At 25.4% G+C, this 19,041-nt stretch overlaps 1 protein-coding gene across 1 annotated transcript in view; it reads right to left on the bottom strand.

Moving 5' to 3' along the window:
- Positions 1-4,223: 4,223 nt before the first annotated feature.
- LOC107443556 (protein disulfide-isomerase A5) overlaps positions 4,224-19,041 on the bottom strand; it is a 38,084-nt gene continuing 23,266 nt past the window's right edge. The window contains exons 16-22 of the mRNA XM_087153354.1: positions 16,815-16,885; positions 15,308-15,436; positions 14,016-14,208; positions 13,559-13,626; positions 11,817-11,902; positions 10,232-10,338; positions 4,224-4,624 (exon numbers count right to left, since the gene is read on the bottom strand). Coding sequence (XP_087009480.1) covers positions 10,242-10,338; positions 11,817-11,902; positions 13,559-13,626; positions 14,016-14,208; positions 15,308-15,436; positions 16,815-16,885 — 644 coding nt within the window. The 3' untranslated portion in view covers positions 4,224-4,624; positions 10,232-10,241. The remainder of the gene's footprint in view (positions 4,625-10,231; positions 10,339-11,816; positions 11,903-13,558; positions 13,627-14,015; positions 14,209-15,307; positions 15,437-16,814; positions 16,886-19,041) is intronic.

Here is a 19,041-nt window from a genome sequence, read left to right as displayed (position 1 = left end):
GTGAATTCTAATATTGATTCAAATGATACAATAAACAAAGAATCTGATTTCAGTCTGTCTGATCAAAACCTACAAGCAAAACTTGCAGCAGAATTTGGCTTAGGCCAAGAGTTTATTGATCAAATTGATGGCCAAGTAAATACCCAGGATAAAAAACCAGAAAAGGAAGAAACAATGTCTGATGCTAAAGATAAGAGTAACAATGACAACAATAATTCCAATTTGAACTTCAATCCGGCTGACCAAAACCTAAAAGCAAAACTTGCAGGGGAATTTGGTTTAGATCAAGAGTTAATTGATCAGTTAGATGCACAAGTAAACATCCAGGATAAAAATTTAAAAATAGATGAAATAAGCTCAGACAGCAAAGATAACAGTAAAAAGGACAACAAGGATTCCACAAACGAGCCTGTTGATAAAAATGTTAAATCAGAGCCCAAATCTGATACAAGTAACAAAACAGTATCAAAGGAGGATGCAGATAAGCAAAAAGATGAGTCGCCAGGAAAAGAGAAAACTTCTGAACCAAAACCCAAAACTGTAACGCCTGAAGAAATTAAACAAAAGTTAGCGATGGACTTAGCAACAGCTTTGGCCTCGTCAGAAGACTTTAGGCTTTCTGTGTTATCTGGTGATTTGGAGGACATTATGCAGGCAATTACAGCAGCTGTAGAAGCAGTTTGTGGGACAGAAGCATCAGTGGCATTTCTAAAAACTTTTAACGCTTCAATCAATTAAATTCACAAGATCAGGAATCCCACCTAAATTCCCATGATGTAAGTTTCAACTAACATAGTGCTTATTAAATCCATTTCAAACATTGTATTATGACAATATGTTTAAAAAAATCACTGTAAAATGCAATTAGTACTTCTGCATTAAATAAAATGATAAGAGAAATATTAATAACTCAGTTAGTAAATTAATATAAAAATGTTATTAAAGCGTAAAAATAATTTTATGTAAAACATTATAATATTTGTTATTAATAACTAATTTTATATTAAACATTTTTCATTTGTCACTTTAATATGTGACATATGAGTCAGTTCAGTAGACAAAGGTATCTTTAAAGGCCCTTAAGTAATCAAATTTAAATAAAAAACAATTTTTGATCGTAAATAAGAAAGTCAGATACTTCTATTTAAAACTAAGAAAGAAACAATATTTTTTAATCAAGTTAAAAGTACTGAAACATTAGAGTTCATTAATAAAAGTATTTACAAGATAAAAGCTTAACAGACAGGATTATTGAAACTAAAATGTTCCCACTTAGTAGAAAAATAGCTTTAGCTAGTCAGATTAATAAAAAATATATTGTGAGAAAAGAAAAATTTTATATATTAATTAAACACTAATTTTTCTGTTAAAAAATGGCAAACATTAACTATTTATAATTATAGTAAATGGAAAGATTTACCAACTTACCTTAAAAATAAAATTCAATTTAGTTCAGGGCTGCAGAACACATGTTAAAAATACTTTACAGGGCAAGTGCATTACTATTTAAAAGAAATTGCTAATACACACAAAAAAAATGATATTTCTGATTTTTTAAAAAGATTTTCCTAGAAGACATAATTATACTTGATATCTGTTTTCATTTCCAATGAAATATTCTTAAATTTTACACTTATTAAAAGCATTAACTATAATGCAATTATTTATATCATCTGGAAAAACTTCATTTCATTTATGTTATTAAAACCAAATACATATCAATTCAGGAAATAACACATACTTCGTAAAATTGAACTAGACGTTATAGATACTTGAAAATAAATCTAACTTTTAAAATAAATCTAACAGGGTGAGTAGTCAGATTTTTCAGCAAAAAATATTTTTTAATCACTTTCCTTTTTAGGAATCATAATTATATCTGTGCAGTAATAAAAAATAAAATATTTCTATCGTTTAAAGTTCATAATTTACAAACATAAATTTCAATAAAATTCAAAAACATTTCCAAAAACTTTACATAATCATGATAAAATAACTAGTTTCTGATAAATATAATTCTGAAAATTATGCATTTTTTGTAATTTATAACGAAAATAGACACGGCAAAGAAAAATCTCTTTTTAAAATATAGAAAATTAAGCACTTTTTACAAGCCCCGAATAAAAAAGCATCTTTAGGGGCTTTTAAAAAATGCAAATAAAAAATAAGCATCTTTGAACACTTTTAAAAAATGCTACGCACCCTAATTTTTTAAAAAAAGCAGTTGCATTATTTCTGATATCAAATCTATAAATCTGTATGTTTAGTGCAACATAATGCAGAATTTTTCCTATATCTAAATTTTTGATATAGTAAAAATAAGATTAGCCACAAATAGTAACCTATAAATATACTATGGGTTACATTTTATCTGGAAGTTAGATATGCATTAGGGACAAAAAAAAAAAAAACTGATTTAAATATAGTATAATATAATAAGTTTTTTTTTTTTTTTTTTAAATAACCTTAAATAATTTTAATTACAGGTTTTCAATGAAACTTAACATAAAATTTTTATAATGGCACAATGACCTTTTTTGAATTCAGATAAGAAAAGGTCAAGGAAATAAGATCATGAAATAATGACTCGTATTTAGCTTTATACGAAGCTTTATGAATAGCTTTATGAATTCGGTTATACTAAAAAGAAAATTTATGTCAACAAAAGATAACTATTATAAAGATAACTCAAAGAAAAAAAATGTATTTAATTTATAATTGATTTTACAGGATATTGGAAGTAATTCTCAATTATTAATGAAAAAAAATCGGAACTTCCATAATCATTGTTAATCTCAATCAAAACAAGTAAATAACTGCTGATATGATTTGCAATATAACTTTTTACTTAAATTGGTTACTTTATACTTATTACCTTAACTGAATTATTTAAAAGGCATCAAGCAATAAAGCTTCATAAAGTTTTTTAAATCTTTAACTCCATAGTAGAAGGAAGCGTATCTTATGCATACTTAAAAGTAAATTTAGATAATTATTACATTTTTTGCCAAAAGGACAAAATTGATTTCTTGCTATACTCCTTTAGCATAAAAATAATAAATTAATTACAGATATATAAATTGCAGACAAAGAATTTTATGTTTATCAAGAAATATCTCACTAAGCTCATATAATTAGTAACTTTCAGCCACTTTAAGCTCCAAAATTAGACATTTTCTTTCCTAAATATCGACAGGCTAAAAGAAAGGAAAAAACTTGCAAAAAAAAAAAAAAAGAAATTCTGAAAATAAATAAAACAGAAAGACAGTATGTATGACTATCGTCAACATATTTTTTGTATCAGCGAATTTTATTCATATTTACAAAAAAAAATTTTTTTGTATGAATTTGATATCAAGATCAAGACTAGCATTTCCAAAAATTGAGTTATCAATCTCTGCAACAGGAAACTATTTATTCAATAGAAATTAATGTGCAACAAGAAAATTTCTGAAACATTTTGCCCCAAATCATAATAATTGAAAAGTCAATCAATATTAAAAATATATTAAATTTTTTGTTGAAACCTTTCTTAACAAGATCTCTATTAAAACATAACAATAAAAAATTATCTTAATTACTATTGATTTATTTTTTAAAATTAAATTACAGTACGGAACCCGTTATCCGGAAATCAGAAAACCGGAAAACCAAAAAACCGGAACAAAATTCGATACATTTTCTCGCCATTTCTAAAAAAAAAAAAATTTTTTTCCTCGTAAGATTTTACGATTTTTCTTCCTTTTTTTAAAGATGTTTACCTTACCATCATTTTGGAAATAATCATTAGTGTATTCCATTTCCAATTTTTTTTTTTTAGTTAGGTTTAGCAATAAAAAAAACTGCTTTTTGTAGCGATTCAGAAAACCGGAAAAATCAGTTATCCGGAATAGCGATGGTCCCGACCGTTCCGGATAATCGGTTCCCTACTGTACTTAATTGTCAGTCTAATTTAAAATATTAAATTAATATGTAGTCAATTCACTATGATAAACTTGTGCTGAAAATTAAAAACACACGAAACAAAATTGAAAATGTGGAAGAAAACAGTCGCTGTGACACTTCAAGGTTGTAGAACTTATATTTATCAAGTAAAATAATAATTATGACATAATCATAATAATACTATAAGAAACCAAAACTAAGGGGGGAAAACAGCTTTAACTTTGAAAATATAACCAATTATATTACATGAAATGAATTCAAAAAGAAATTACAACACATAAAAAACAAGTTTGTTTTATTTACAGAACAGATATAATTTATACAGTTGATTATGAATTATATAAAAATATTCCCTTCTAATTTATTAGGTTAAAACAAATTGAAATCCCATTCCAAATAAATTCAAAATTGTCGATTATTCACACAAAAAAATTCCAAACAAAATATTTGTCCGTTTATAATTAAATAATAAATTACATAATTAAATGGAACACAAACACAATTTTTGTTTCATTTAGCTGATTGAAAACTGATGTTAAAACCAAAATATTAAAATAGATTTATAATCACACAAAAATGCATTGATGAGATCATTAATTAAGTAAACTTTTCCCCAAACATATACAACTTGTCTTTCAAAATGATAATTAGTTGACCATGCAAATCTTCTTCTCTTAGTCTAAAAATGAAAATATAGACTATAATACAGACTATAAAATACAGAAATAACTTTTAAATCTTACAATCAATATTTCAATTTAATCAATAATCAATATTTCAGTTTAATCAATAATCAATATTTCAATTTAATCAATATATAATTAGTTTGAGGATTCAAAAAGGTTAAATAAAATAAAACAATATTTTAAATCAGATTAAAGTTTTTTTTTTTTTTTTTTTTTTTTTTGTGTTGTGCATTGCCTACTTTGCGAGCATAAAATGACTCAGAACTCAACACTTGGAGATTCTTGATAGTTGAACACCCTCACACCTTTCCTAACCAGCTATTTCGAATCACCATACCATGCACATTACACTTTAAAACAAATTGATAACGATAATAATAAGAAGAAACATCTGGATTCAACAGCTTACTTTTAAACACTTCTAAAGTCTGATTTTTGAAAAAATCTTATACATAACTGACTTGGATGAGATCATTGATTTGATAAAAGTCATCTCCGGATTCTTGTCAACGCACTATAAGTGAAGCTTCTGCCACTAGTTTGACAATTCTCTCAGCCACTCGAGTGTGACACGGAAACTTATTGATATTATCCAGGAGATTTATGTCAGAATCGATAAGTGATAAAATGTCAGCATCACTTAAGTGCAGAAGGTATGGGGGGAAACAAAAAGTAATTAAACCAAAAAATAATTTTAGTGTAATCATTTGCATCAAAATTATTTTTGGTTGCACAAAATGTCTAAATTTTTCTTCCCAAGGTGGATCCTTCCATCCAGGATTTCGAATGCATTTCCTGCCATAGCTGTGTAATTGGACACTCCATACTAATCACTGCTTAGGGCTGTTGCATCTAGCTTAACTCTCATCTGCCACCAGGCTTTTTTTTTAATGATTTACTCTGTTAAGATTTACATGGTTGTCACAGAAAAATATAAACAAAATAGTTGCTTTTAGTAGCCGAAAACTATGAAAATAGATGCCTAAATAAGAACAAAAATGCATCAAAAATATGACTAAAATTTTGTTAATGACTTAATTGTCATATACCATGATCTATATAGTCAAGCTGGAGGCAAATGTGATAATTTTTATATAAACGTTAATGTTCTAGCAATATTTTCCCTCTTATCAATAATTGATCTAGGAATATATATATATATAATATTATATATATATTGTGAAAAGTGATTAGTCAAATTCGAGATTCACGCATTGTAATATCGCATTAAATTTCTTTTTTTTTAAAAAATCATGCGGAATTTTGAAGCTATTGAAATATAACCATTGAAAAGGCGATCAAGAAACGAAATAGACTTACAATGGAATCTGTGCAGATTGAACGAATTAAAAAGTGAAGATTCAAATTTGCAATTCAAAATTGTCAAAATTTTTTATTTTTTAAGAAAAAAAAAGTCTTGTGTGTTCAGAAACTATCTCAGGCCACAGATTTTCAACCCAAGTCATGCTTAAAAAAAAAAAAACATCACTAGGAGTGCATAAAAGTCTCCCAATAGTCTCTTTTTCCTGAAAACAGTTGCTTTTTTAGCTGTTTAAGGCAAAAAATGTTGCCATAGTCACTTCATGCCAAAAATAGTTGCATTTTAGTTGCCTGTGGCAACCCTGGATTTATCATCCGTCTTCAAAACAGCAGAAAAATTGTTACATTCTTAAATGTTTGGATTTCAGATCCACTTTGTGTATCACTCAAGAGTCTTCCGTTCGATATTTTTATTCAACCTACCTTTTTTTCCAAGTCCAATGATCCTTTTTTTCTAAAATCAGATTTTTGATGAAGAAAAATAAATCTTAACTCAAGGCAGGGAGCCTGTTTGTTTATTCTCAAATGCAGTTGATAGAAATTTTACAGTCAAACCTATCAGCAGAGTTCTTGCACATACAATTTTCAGTATTTGTGCATTTACACATGCAGTAACATTAAAAAGAGAAATAGATCTTAGTTTAAATTCCTCTAGTCTTTGTTTAAATGAATCTTTGTTTTTAAGCATGACTGTATGACTTTCTTATATTATAATAGGAATTAGGAAAAGCATTAAGTAGTTGCACTACTCTGTAATGAGACACAGAAGGAACGGATGATTTATCGTACAAGTGTTTAATTTTTTTGCTACTAGACTAGCTACTTCAAAAAATGTTACTTAATTGTTATTTATTTAGATTGAAAGTTTGAGTCTCTTTTCATGTGTGTGTAGCTTGTTTACATAAAAATCTCTTGAGTGACCAAATATAGGGCATTCAAAAGCCTGCCTCATAACTATCGTCTTTGATGACTTAACTACTATAAGGATTATAATTGTCAATGGAAAAAAAAAAAAAACTAGAATAAAAACAACAAACTATAGCAGCAGATTAAGGCAAAAAAAAGCAAATAATTTGTTAACTACTCAGCATTACTAACAGATACAAATAACGCAAAATTAAACCTTAAATTAATAAGTTCAACAAGAAAGAAAAATGTTACAGTGCACAATGCAAGGTAAAGAATGGCAAACTAAAAGGCACCATTTAAGGACAAACAAAAAAGATTTGAATGATATTTTTTGCTTTTTTCAAATGCATTATGCAACAATTATGTATTTAATCAATATTTTTTTTTTAAATTTACTTTCCATTCCAAAACCATAAAATAATTATAAAAGATTACAGCATAACGATTGTAAAATTTTTATTTGGATCCAAAACTTTAAGAAAAATGTCCAATAACTTTAATTGGGATGCGTTGAAGGAAGATATTAACAGATTTGAAAATTTTTTGTGTTAAATTATTTATTTTTATGTAAGACATCGCTTCCGCATTATAGCATTTTGCAAAATAAGAACTTCGGTTTTTTCCACCCGCCCTAATAACTATATATATTTTTTTAATTATAATAATATTTATGTTCAATAACATGAGAAATTATTTAAAAAAAAAGAATTTATTTATTTTTAGAAATATTATTATTAAATACATCATGGAAGTCATATATTGACAGTAAAAAGCATTCCCTTAAAGGGATAAAAAGATGCATTATTTCTAAAATAAAGATTTTCCTAAAATCGCTAATTTGTAAAATTGAAAAATTTGGTTTAACCGAGGGGGCGAACCACCCCCGCCCTAATGTCAAGAATTCAAAATTAAAATTAATTGAATTGTTCCCAACTGACAGTTAGGACCACGGGCAGAGATCCATAGTTGATGATTAAATGAAAGATAAAATAGCCAAAAACAAATCCAACTCCGCGTAATTAATATTAAAATAATTTGGCTATAGCGTAATCGCCAAAAAGACCGGGAAGATTTTGAAACATATTTGTGATAAGAGAAATAAAGTAACTAAAGGAATAAAAAGTTAAAAATAGATCTTTATATTCGATTTAGTTGCGGCAGTGTTTTACATTTGTATTGAATTAAAAAGTTAGCAGTTTTATTGATTGTTAAGAAGAAAATAAAATATTTAGATTTGCTTTTTATAAAATGTAATAAAAATTAATTATAATTGATATAATTTAATAAAAATTGGATTAAGAATGATTAAAAATTAAACTTATGAAATTAAAGAAATTTTAAATGCCTATTATGGCATCACAGAGATATTGTACCAAACTAAAACATTCCATTCTCAAGGCAAGGAAATAGTATGTCAGTTAAAAAGAGTTAATAAGTAAACAAAATGCAAATATCAACATATTTCTTTCTTAACTATCATAAAGCTAATAGCAGTGAACAAGATATCTCTGTATAGGTTTTTAAGACATCCAAAATAAAATATAGATTATAAGGAAAAAATAATCAATTTTCTTTGTAAACTAAGAACAGGCCAGTTAAAGTGCAAGCATTAAACACAAGTTCTCTGGAAAAAACAACTTATAACTATTCAATTAAATCTAAAGATATTTAGTACTGAAGTCAATAATGATAGAAACACAGCTTTAAAAACTTTAAACTTTGATTCCATTTCAAACAAATTGTTAAGTTTGTGGTTTCAAAAATTAGAACAAGAATTAAACATTTTATTTGAACTTGAAATGTTAAATGTAAATACATTACAAAAAGGAAAAAGAAAAGAAAAAGAGTTCAGTAAAGTAAACACTATGTTTAACGAGTTCCGGAAATAGAAAATGCTTTCTAAATCCAAATTCAAGGTTAGCATAAAAATTTAAGATTAGTATAAAAAGTTCAAAATCTTTTAAACTGCCAAAAGTAGATGAGCTGAACAATTCTAAAAGCAATGTGGAACCTAAACTTATTTCACAGTTATATACAGAAAGCCAGTTGCTAAGTTTATATAAATGTATTTTTAAGTTGTTTTTTTTTTCATTATTTCTGAAATTTAATGTTTTTAAAATCTGAGAAAAAGAGAAAAAAAATTTCAAACTGAAAGAATACACCCCAATACAATAACATTGTACGAATAAAAAACACTAATCTAAAATCTCGCATCATAAAAAGCAAAATAGTTATAACATATTAGAAATTATTTATTGTGTCTTAACACATTAGAAATCATTGACTTTGATAAGAAAGCATTTGAAAACAAGCCTTTCAGAGATTTTGATAATTTGTCAGAAAAAAATACCTGTGTATGCAGTATAACACAAGAACTTCAAGATTTATATAATTTACTTTCATTTTTCAACAGTATTTCAAAGAGAATATTATATTTTTGGTTTATCGTTTGTTTTTACTATAATTTGAGTAACCATTATGCTGATTTTTACTATAGAAAGTATGTCTTACAGTAATAAGGAAGCAGTGAACTTAAAAATAAAAGAAGAAAAAAAGTTACAGGACTATTAAAAAAAAGTTGGAAATGAAGCTTCCAGCAAAAAGTGTTTTACATATGACTTATATATTGACAAACAACATAGGAGTACTGTTTTAGTTAAGCAACTTTTAGAATATTTTGGCTAACAGCCTAATTTGTATTTTTAAAATGTGCAAAATTTCATTTAAATTCTTAAAATAAGATTCCAATATGTATAATTAATAATCTATCATTCTGCATATTCAAAATCAATCAGTTTACTCAAGAGGATAAAACAACTTATTTTGCAAACACTTTTACTGCAAGTGTAAGTGCATATAAAATATTATTATATAAAACATGTACAACTTATCCATTTATTTTATACATATTTAAACTTATTTCACATAAAAGAACTTACCAAGTTTAGGAAGATTTCTTTTCAGATAAATTTTGGAAAAAAAATTGGGTACCCATAAGGGTAAAAAAAACTTTTATCAGATTTTTTTCAGTACTTTAGCAACAAAATATGTTTTATAAAACTTTTACTTAACAGAATATTATGTGACAAAATTTTCCCTACTACAGAGTGTTCCCTTGACTGCTAAAGTACACTTAAAAGGAAAATAACACTACTTCTAAACAATTTTTCAGTAAGGACAATACTTTTTCTTATTATCTGAAACTGCCTTTTCACTCTGACTTTAACAAGCAAACTATTTATAAAAAATTTACTAAAATGGAGGAAAAAATGTTTTTTTTTTGTACTTCTGATAGAGATATTAAAAGCAGTTTACACATACAATGCTGCATTGAAAATTACCTCTTAAATTAATTAATAAAATTAAATTACCTAAGATATTTCATAATTCTTCTTTGGCAACAGGTGGATTGGACATAAATTGTACAATGTCTTCTACAGTTCTCCCTTTATTATATTCAGCAACTAATTTTCCATGGCTAAAAATAAACAAATAAAATAATTATTGAAACTCGAAAAAAAAACTTAATTAAAAGAAAATTTTTTAAAAAGTTTGAATCAACTTACCTAAAATATTTCACTGAAAAATAAAAATAAGCAATGATTAGTATATTTTCTTAAAATTATGTAATTTATAGATAAAATAAGTAGTAAATAATAACATTTGTAAGGAAGCTACAAAATTTAAAAAAGTAAATGAAGCATTTAAAAAATCAATTAAATCATTTAAAATTAAAAATATAAACATATCAGTTACTTAAACTTATGTTTATTTTTATAGCTAATAATAAATAATATAAACCTTAAGTTTTATATTTGGCACAGATTTATATACGTCAAAAAATGTCAATTTACAGAATAATTTAGAGCACATGGCTAATTGATCATTTTTGAAATATCTCATTTAAAAATCTTTTCAGTTTATTTTTTATATTATTACAGCCTTTAAAATTAGTCACTCTAGAATTAGAACAGAAAAAATATATTTAAAGTAAATTAGGTTCTGAAATTTATATATATATATATATATATATATATATATATATATATATATATATATATATATATATATATATATATATATATATATATATATATATAAACAGCAAAATAAATAAATACGAAAAAACACGAAGAAAATTAAGAAAAACAATAAGTTTCATTTATTGCGCTTAAGCTGCAAGTAAACAGAACCCATTAGATAAGTTCAAAATGAAGATAAAACAAAGGAAAATTACAGACATATGAAAAAAGGGGGGGAAGAAAAATAATAAAAGAAATAACAAACTGGGGAAGAAAAAAAAAGGATAAAATTTTTTAAAAAGATCCGGAAAATAAAAGATATAATCTTTTCATCAGCATACACGATTATATCCGCAAAAAAGAGTGCTTTTTTTTAAAAAAATTTTATCCTTTTTTTCCCCAGTTGTTTTTTTTTTTTTATTATTATTATTATTTTTCTTTCCCCCCTTTTTTTCATGTGTCTGTAATTTTCCTTTGTATCTTCATTTTGAACTTATAATATATATATATATATATATATATATATATATATATATATATATAAACATATAGACAAATTATATGAAAAAACATTCAATAAAATTTTTAAGTCTTGATTGAACAAATATTTTTCTCAACTCAAGCTTACTTTTATAAGCATTTTAACAGACTTAATTAATGGAAACTCTAATATTAAGAAGTTTTTAAAAGAAATAATACATAAATCAGGATTCAAAATGTCAATCTTTTTTAAAAAATAATAAGATTTTAACAACTTTTAAAGGAATAAGGTTTTAAAATAAATTAAACAAATAATAAAATTTAAAAAAAAGCTGCACCATATCAGAAAAAAGTTACCCAAGTCTTATTTATTGATGAAAACTAAACAATAATTTGTAATTAATTACATTAATTACACATAATTTATTTAAAATTTAAACAATTAATTAAATACAAACCAATGGGAAAAGCTTTAATGGAATGTTTTGTGGCAAGTGATCGTTCTACAGTAGCATCAACTGCAGCCAGTATACAGTCCACCTAAAAACATTTATTGATAGCTTTATATTTCAATACATTCAAAGACATTTTAAATTTAAAAATAAATAAATAACAGTAATAAATAATAGTAATAAAAAAATAATAATAATTAACAAATTTATATGCAATACATTTTAACTAAACATTAATTTCCTTCTTGTTTTCCTATGTTGTTTTGCCAAATATAGAAAAAAGAATTAGAGTTAAAGAAATAACTGAAAAAAAAATCAAAAGAATTGAATTCAAAACACAAGAAGTGACATTTGGAAGTTATTTGAGCAAAAATTAGATCTGAATACACCAAACGTGAAAAAGCATTGACATTAAATTAATAACTTGAAAAAATTTATTGTACGACATTTCAAAAGAATTGAAAGAATTCAAAATGCAAAATATTATATTTGAAAGTTCATTGAACAAAAATTATATCAGAATATACAAAACATGAGACAGATTAATTTATTTCATACGAAATACCATTGAAAATTTCTGTAAGCACTTTTATTAGGATTACCTTAAGAGGAAAGATAACAAATGAATTTGAATTCGCTTTTTAATTAAAAAAAATATTCAAAAAAGCAAATAAGATGCTTTTACTCCTCTCACAACAATGAAGCATTTAAAAAAGGTTAAGAAAAACTTTCTAAAACACAAATTTTCAGGTGATTTTCAGCAAAATTATACCTTTTCAATAAAAATGCACTTTTTGAATCTAAAAAATTTCACCGACTCCATTAAAAAAAAAAAAAAAAAAAAAAGATTAGAAAAAGAACTTCATTTTCATTACTTTATTTTATTAATTAAGTTCTCTGAGATAAGTTTAACGGTAAAAGAGTTAGGTTACTTCAAGCTTAGACAAACCTGTGGGATCAAGAGATTTGACCATATGTGATATCAACTTAGAGCTAAACATATAACATGAGATTACATTTAAAAATACTCTACATATCACAAAACAGTAAAACAATAAGCCTTTATAAAAAAATTTTAACACTTTTCAGCATTTAAGAAAGGCTTTTCTTAAAATGTATCCTTAAGGGTTATTTTTTCGCCTTCAAGCATAGAGCCGATAAGCAAATATGTTATGAAATTTTCATGCAACTCACTATTTGCCCATGGAATGATACAGAGAAATCAGGTATTTAATGCATTGCTGAATATCTGGGGGGAAAATGGGACTAACACTCAGCTATTTGAAAATATGCAAAATAAAATTTATTTTAATTCCAAATAACATTCTTAATATGTATAAATGATACCATAGCTATTCAAAAATGCAAAAGACATAAAAACAAGTTTAAAACATTATTATTAAGAATTACAAAAATTTAAATAAATTATTAAAGAAGCTCTAAAGACAAATAACAATAGAGAGATTTTGCAAAGCTTTCTGGTTTTCCCTTTCTCTAATGCCATATAAACTAAAGAATGTACACTCAAAAATTTCATGATCACTTAATGATAGATAATAAGGTTAACTTTTAGGTTAATGTTAGACAAAACCTTACACAAAATCTCTCCCATAATTCTTAATATAATTAGACCTTAACCAATTTCAAATAAAAAAAAATATTTCATTTCACATTTACATTGAAAAAATTTCAAATTTTGATTGCATTCTACAGTTTCTAAATATTATAAAATAAAAAAATTTACATTTTTTTCCTTGAGTTTTGCAGCAGCTTCAGCAAAGGCTGGTTTCATAGCTTTACAATGACCACACCCTGAAGGACAAAAACAAAACTTCTTTAAATATTTTAAATAAATAAAAAAATAGTAAATTCATCAGTTTTTTAATGAAATACACGTTTATTACAAATACGTAAATAAAATATTGAAAGAATAAATATTTAACAACTAAAGAGAAATTATCAATTAATATTCCCAAAGTTTGCATAAAAGGTCACAGATATGAACACATAAATATTAAAATTCATGAAAAAATACAATAAAATACTAAAATTTTAAACAATAAGAAATAAGTTAATATTAATTACTGGGCATATAGAACATCACAGTTTTAGATACAATAGAAATATTAAATACTTAAATATATAAAATACCGTTAAAATAAAAATTTAACTATAAAGAAAGGTAAGTTAATATTTCTTACAGGGTGCATAAAACATCACAAGACTTGAAGAAGCTGCATTTATTACATCATCAAATGTTTCAGATTTTAAATATCGTACATGCTCTCCATTTGGAAGCTCTGACCACCACTGTTCTGGAGGAGGAGGGGGTGCTGGGGTTGGAAGAGGAGTACCATCTACAGCAGATTTCATGTACTCCACAAAATCAGATTCCTTATGTATAAAAAATAAAATAAAAATATAAAAAACATGACTGTGATCAATTGACTAAGATTTGATTCCATTTTTTGAAATTTTTCAAAAATTAAATTTTAAACTAAAGATAGCAATTTTGAAAGACACCATAATTGTATTGCTTTTTTCTTTTTTAAACAGGTCATGCAAAGGAAATTATGATTGAATTTCAAAAGATAAACCAAATTTTTAAAGGCGATACCAGCAGAAGAATATGAATAAAGTTTAAGTTTACATAAAAAAATATTTATTCATAAATGGAGGCACAGAACTTAATTTGTGATAAAAGAAAATACTGCTTTTTATTTTTCACTTGTTCTGGGTTAAACTATTAAGTTGAAAACAATAAAAACTATTATTAATGAATATTTAAAAACTGATCCATAAAACTAGTATAATAGAAACAAGAAATTTATCTGATAACTGACTAAACTAAAAAAATATAAGTAATTAAGAGCCAGTCACAGGTGAAATAAATAACTATAATATATAAGCATAACTATAAAGAAATAAGATGGTGTATCCTTCATGATTCTATCAAGAAGAAAAAAGTCATACTTTAAGACAGCAAACTTGTAAACAATATTTTATACAACATTTATTGTAGTTTATATGTTCACATAAATTTTGTTCAACTAGGCAGCATATAATTAGTTTTATAGAAATAACTATTTGCTTAAAATTGTTTAATTTCTTTAAATTTATTTATTTTTTTTATTCATTTATTATTTTTATTTATCTATTACTTTTATTTATGTATTATTTTCATATTATGCAATTTTTTTTTTCAAAAAATTTCCTTAGCACCAAAACTCAAAGCAACCAAAGTTATTTATATAGTGGAATAAGCACACACCAAAAAGAAAGGGATTGATTCGTAAGTAAAATCACAAATGCAATATTTTGCACAGAAGTTCATTTTAAATAAATAAATTAAAAAAAAACACCAATATAAAATATAAAAGATGTTATGTAGATAATCTTATACTTAAAAAATTTTAAATGATCTGACATGAATAAAACAATTTTATGATTCAAAACTTTTATCATTTTTATAATCAAAGAAAAATTGGCATACTGTTCGACCACCATCATACGGCTTTTCCACTTTGTAGTAGCTGAAATACTTCAGAGTAGGGTATCCTTTAACATCGTGTGCAGAACATACACTGGCAAAAGCTGTACAATCCATAGCAGCAAATTCAACCTTAAAAAAATTTAATAACCCTAAGTGTTTATGTAATATTAATTTACAAATATTTTAATTAGAAACTACGTATGAAACTAAAAATATAATTCTAGCAGCAAAAAGAAACTACATATAAATCTAAAAAAAACTGAGTAGTTCTACCAACAAATAAATACAATACAGTTCAAAAGTAAATAATATCACATAACATTCACAATTAATACACTATGAATATAATTACAATTAATTGACAAAGATACATTTCATGAAAATAATATTTCACATCGTCACAAAACAAGTCTTTTTTGTTTTAGGAGGGGGAGGGGATTAGAAAACTGGTTTGAATATGGCTAGGACCTGTGTAAGATTCGCAGTGTCATAAATACCATAACCAATATACAATACGGCACTCTTGACAAGTTAAAGACAAAAAATAAGTGGAGGAAAATAAGACAATGTGAGAGTTGTGCGTGCCAAAGTCTTAGATCATGGCGCCATTTTGGCGATGAGAGAGGAGTTCGATCCTAAAACTGGAACTGAGAACAATTTCTTGATCGGTTTCTCATTTGGAATTCATTTATATTATTTGTTTTAGTCTTACTGTTTTTGTTTGTGCAGTGGAAATATGTAAATTAAATAAAAACATAATAGTTATTTCCAACCTGGAGTAACTCATTCCCAACACATTACAACAACAATAGATTCAGACAATTTTTGGAACAGCAGATACAAAAAGATATAAGTCTCCGATTAGAATAGAAATGAAACTTTTGCATTATAATTTTACAAATACTGTTATTTTTATTTAAAACTGAAATATCTCTTAATGTTTCACTTCTGAAAATTGATAATTTTTATTCATTATAATTCATGACATTTTATCATATAATATTCATTTGCCTACATAATTAAAACTAATGATCATTTGAACAGTAACTGCCAATATAATTTAATTAACTTTTAGCTAATTTTACAAAATATAATAAAAAACCTTATTCATGTTTAAAATTTTTAGAAAATCAAAACAGAATATTGATAAAAAAATATTTCTGATCAAGTTAAAGTCATCTAAGAATCAGAAAGCTTTGTTATTTTATTAAATCTGCATATTTTAACATAACACAGAATACAAACATTACATTCGTAAAACTGTCTCACCAGTATTTTATAAATATTCCTTTTAAAAGTTTTATACAAAACTATTCACAAAAATTCAGAAATGTTTCCATATTTAAGAAACATGAATAAATATTTCCTTACAATTCATCATTTTTTTTTTCTTTAAAAACAATTAGCTTTCATTATTTATTATTTTGCCATAAGACCAAGAGACATTCCTGTCCACACAACAAAAACAGTCTAATACTTTTCCAAGAATAAAAATTGGCAATCTTACTTTTGGGTCATCTTTAAAATATTCAGCAGCAGCTTGAAATTCTGGTTTAGCCTTTTTGCAATGACCACACCCTAACAATAAATATAAAATACAATAAATTAACTATTCAAAAAGAAAATGTCTTAAGTTTAAAGAAATGCTCAGTAATAAATCAATTTATAATTAAATTATTTTCATACTTTGTGATTTTGAATTTATAGAATTATAATTGAAAAGTTCAATTTAAAATGTAGAGGATTTTAATAAATCTTTTTCTATGAGTAGAATAATTTATTCATAAATATCAAATTTTATTCAGTTAACTATCAAACTCAGGGATGAGATTAGCCAAAAGGCAAAAAAGCTGAATTTCCACGATAGTAAATTTTACGCAAGCGCAACCCTTTAATAATAAATTCCAGACAGTTTAAGGTAATATAAATAATGTGTTGACATACAATTGTGTACTAATCTATTATTATATAAATGATTACATTGATACTTAACATTTAGTGAAAATAAAAATTACCAATTGGAAAAAAAAAGCTGAAAATTATATTTTTCCTCAGCTTACATAAGAGACAATTATTAATTGAAAAACTACCTGGTTTAGCAAATTAAAACTACTGAGAATATACATTAATATTTCATTTCTTTTAATAAATACTGTTATGTGATTTATAGTAAATATATCAGTAATATTAATTTTTAAATTATATTGGAAAAAAAAAACTTTAACAATGGACCATTTTATAGCATAAATGACAGCAATTATAAATAAAATTTTGATGATGAGTTAATTAACTCTTTTTCCAAAAAAATTTTATTAAATCCCTTTTTAAGTGATTGCTTTTGTTTGCTATATCTTTTATGTTTGCTATATTTAGTCGTTAGTCCATCTTCAAACATCTTGCGACAAATCCTATTTTTTTTTCTTTGCAAGCACAGAATGCTAGTTTTGAATATATTCCCTTCCGGTTTCTCTGATGTTGTAACACTTACATATATTAATAATCGTTGTTAGAAAAACAGTCACCTTTATAGTAACTAATTTTAAAAAAATTTACTTCTTACAAGAATCGCTATAGTTGATCTTAAAATTGTGTGAATATGAATAACAATTATTGATTTTGAAATCACATGAATATTAAACTAGATATACGATTTTGAAAATGAGAAAATACAAACTGGGATATGGAATTTTTAAAAGGCGTAAGTACAAATCACGTTTCATAATTTTTAGATCGCGTAAATACGAATCATGATGCATAAATTTTAGATTGCATAAATAAGAATTATGATGCATAATTTTTAGAATGCGTGAATGCAAATCCCAATGCCTTATGTTAAAATCACGTATAAATACGAAAATCAATGTTTGATATTATAAACCGCATGAGCAAATCAAGACATTGAATTTTAAACTTGAGTGAATACGAATCGCTACATAGGTTTTTAAAAAGGCGTAAATACGAATCACAATATCGGATTTTTAAATCTCGAAAATAAGTTTCGCAACGTACAATATTCAAATCGTGTGAATAAGAGTTGCAACACGTAAATATGAAAATCTATGTTTGATATTAAAATCGTGTGAATAAGAAACGATATTAGCAGATTCCAGGCTTGGGACCTCTAAAAGGCTTGTCAGAAGCAGCGTCGTTTGAACTACAAAAATCTGGTCTATCTGGAGGGCGGGTAAAAAATTCTGAAAATCTTATCTGCTGCGAGTAAAAGGGGAGAAAATAGCTAAAATAAGTAAAAATGAGAAAGGTTTGGTAGCTATGTAGTTTGAATTTTCTGTTTCTCTTTGAAAATCGGTAAATTTTCTGAAAAAGCGGAATACTTATAAAAAAAATTGAAATTTTTAGAAAATCTGAATTTTTGATAAAAAAGCTGAAATTTAAGAGATGAAAGTGAAAAATGAGGAAATCCGCTAAAAAGCGGAAAAATCTCATCCCTGCAAACTGATAGGACGTAACAAATATCAGTAAATTATGTCATTAAACAAATAGTTTTAAATGCATTTCCAGTTATCTTATTCATAATATTAATATTAATATAGAATATAATGTCCAAACTAAATAATTAATGTCCAGTAACAGCTAAGTAATTAGTTTTCTGTTTTTAAACTATTTTGGAACTCAAGATATACAAGGTGTATCAAAATCACTACCCTTAATATACATTTTCAAAATCTTTATAAAATTAAAAGTAATGAACATAGACATGAGAGGTGTCAAATTGT

The sequence above is a fragment of the Parasteatoda tepidariorum genome, chromosome 10 (genome assembly GCF_982258835.1).
Source record: "Parasteatoda tepidariorum strain Cologne lab strain chromosome 10, Ptep-v5.0, whole genome shotgun sequence".
NCBI classification, from domain to species: domain Eukaryota; kingdom Metazoa; phylum Arthropoda; class Arachnida; order Araneae; family Theridiidae; genus Parasteatoda; species Parasteatoda tepidariorum.
This window is presented reverse-complemented; position numbering and strand designations above follow the sequence as displayed.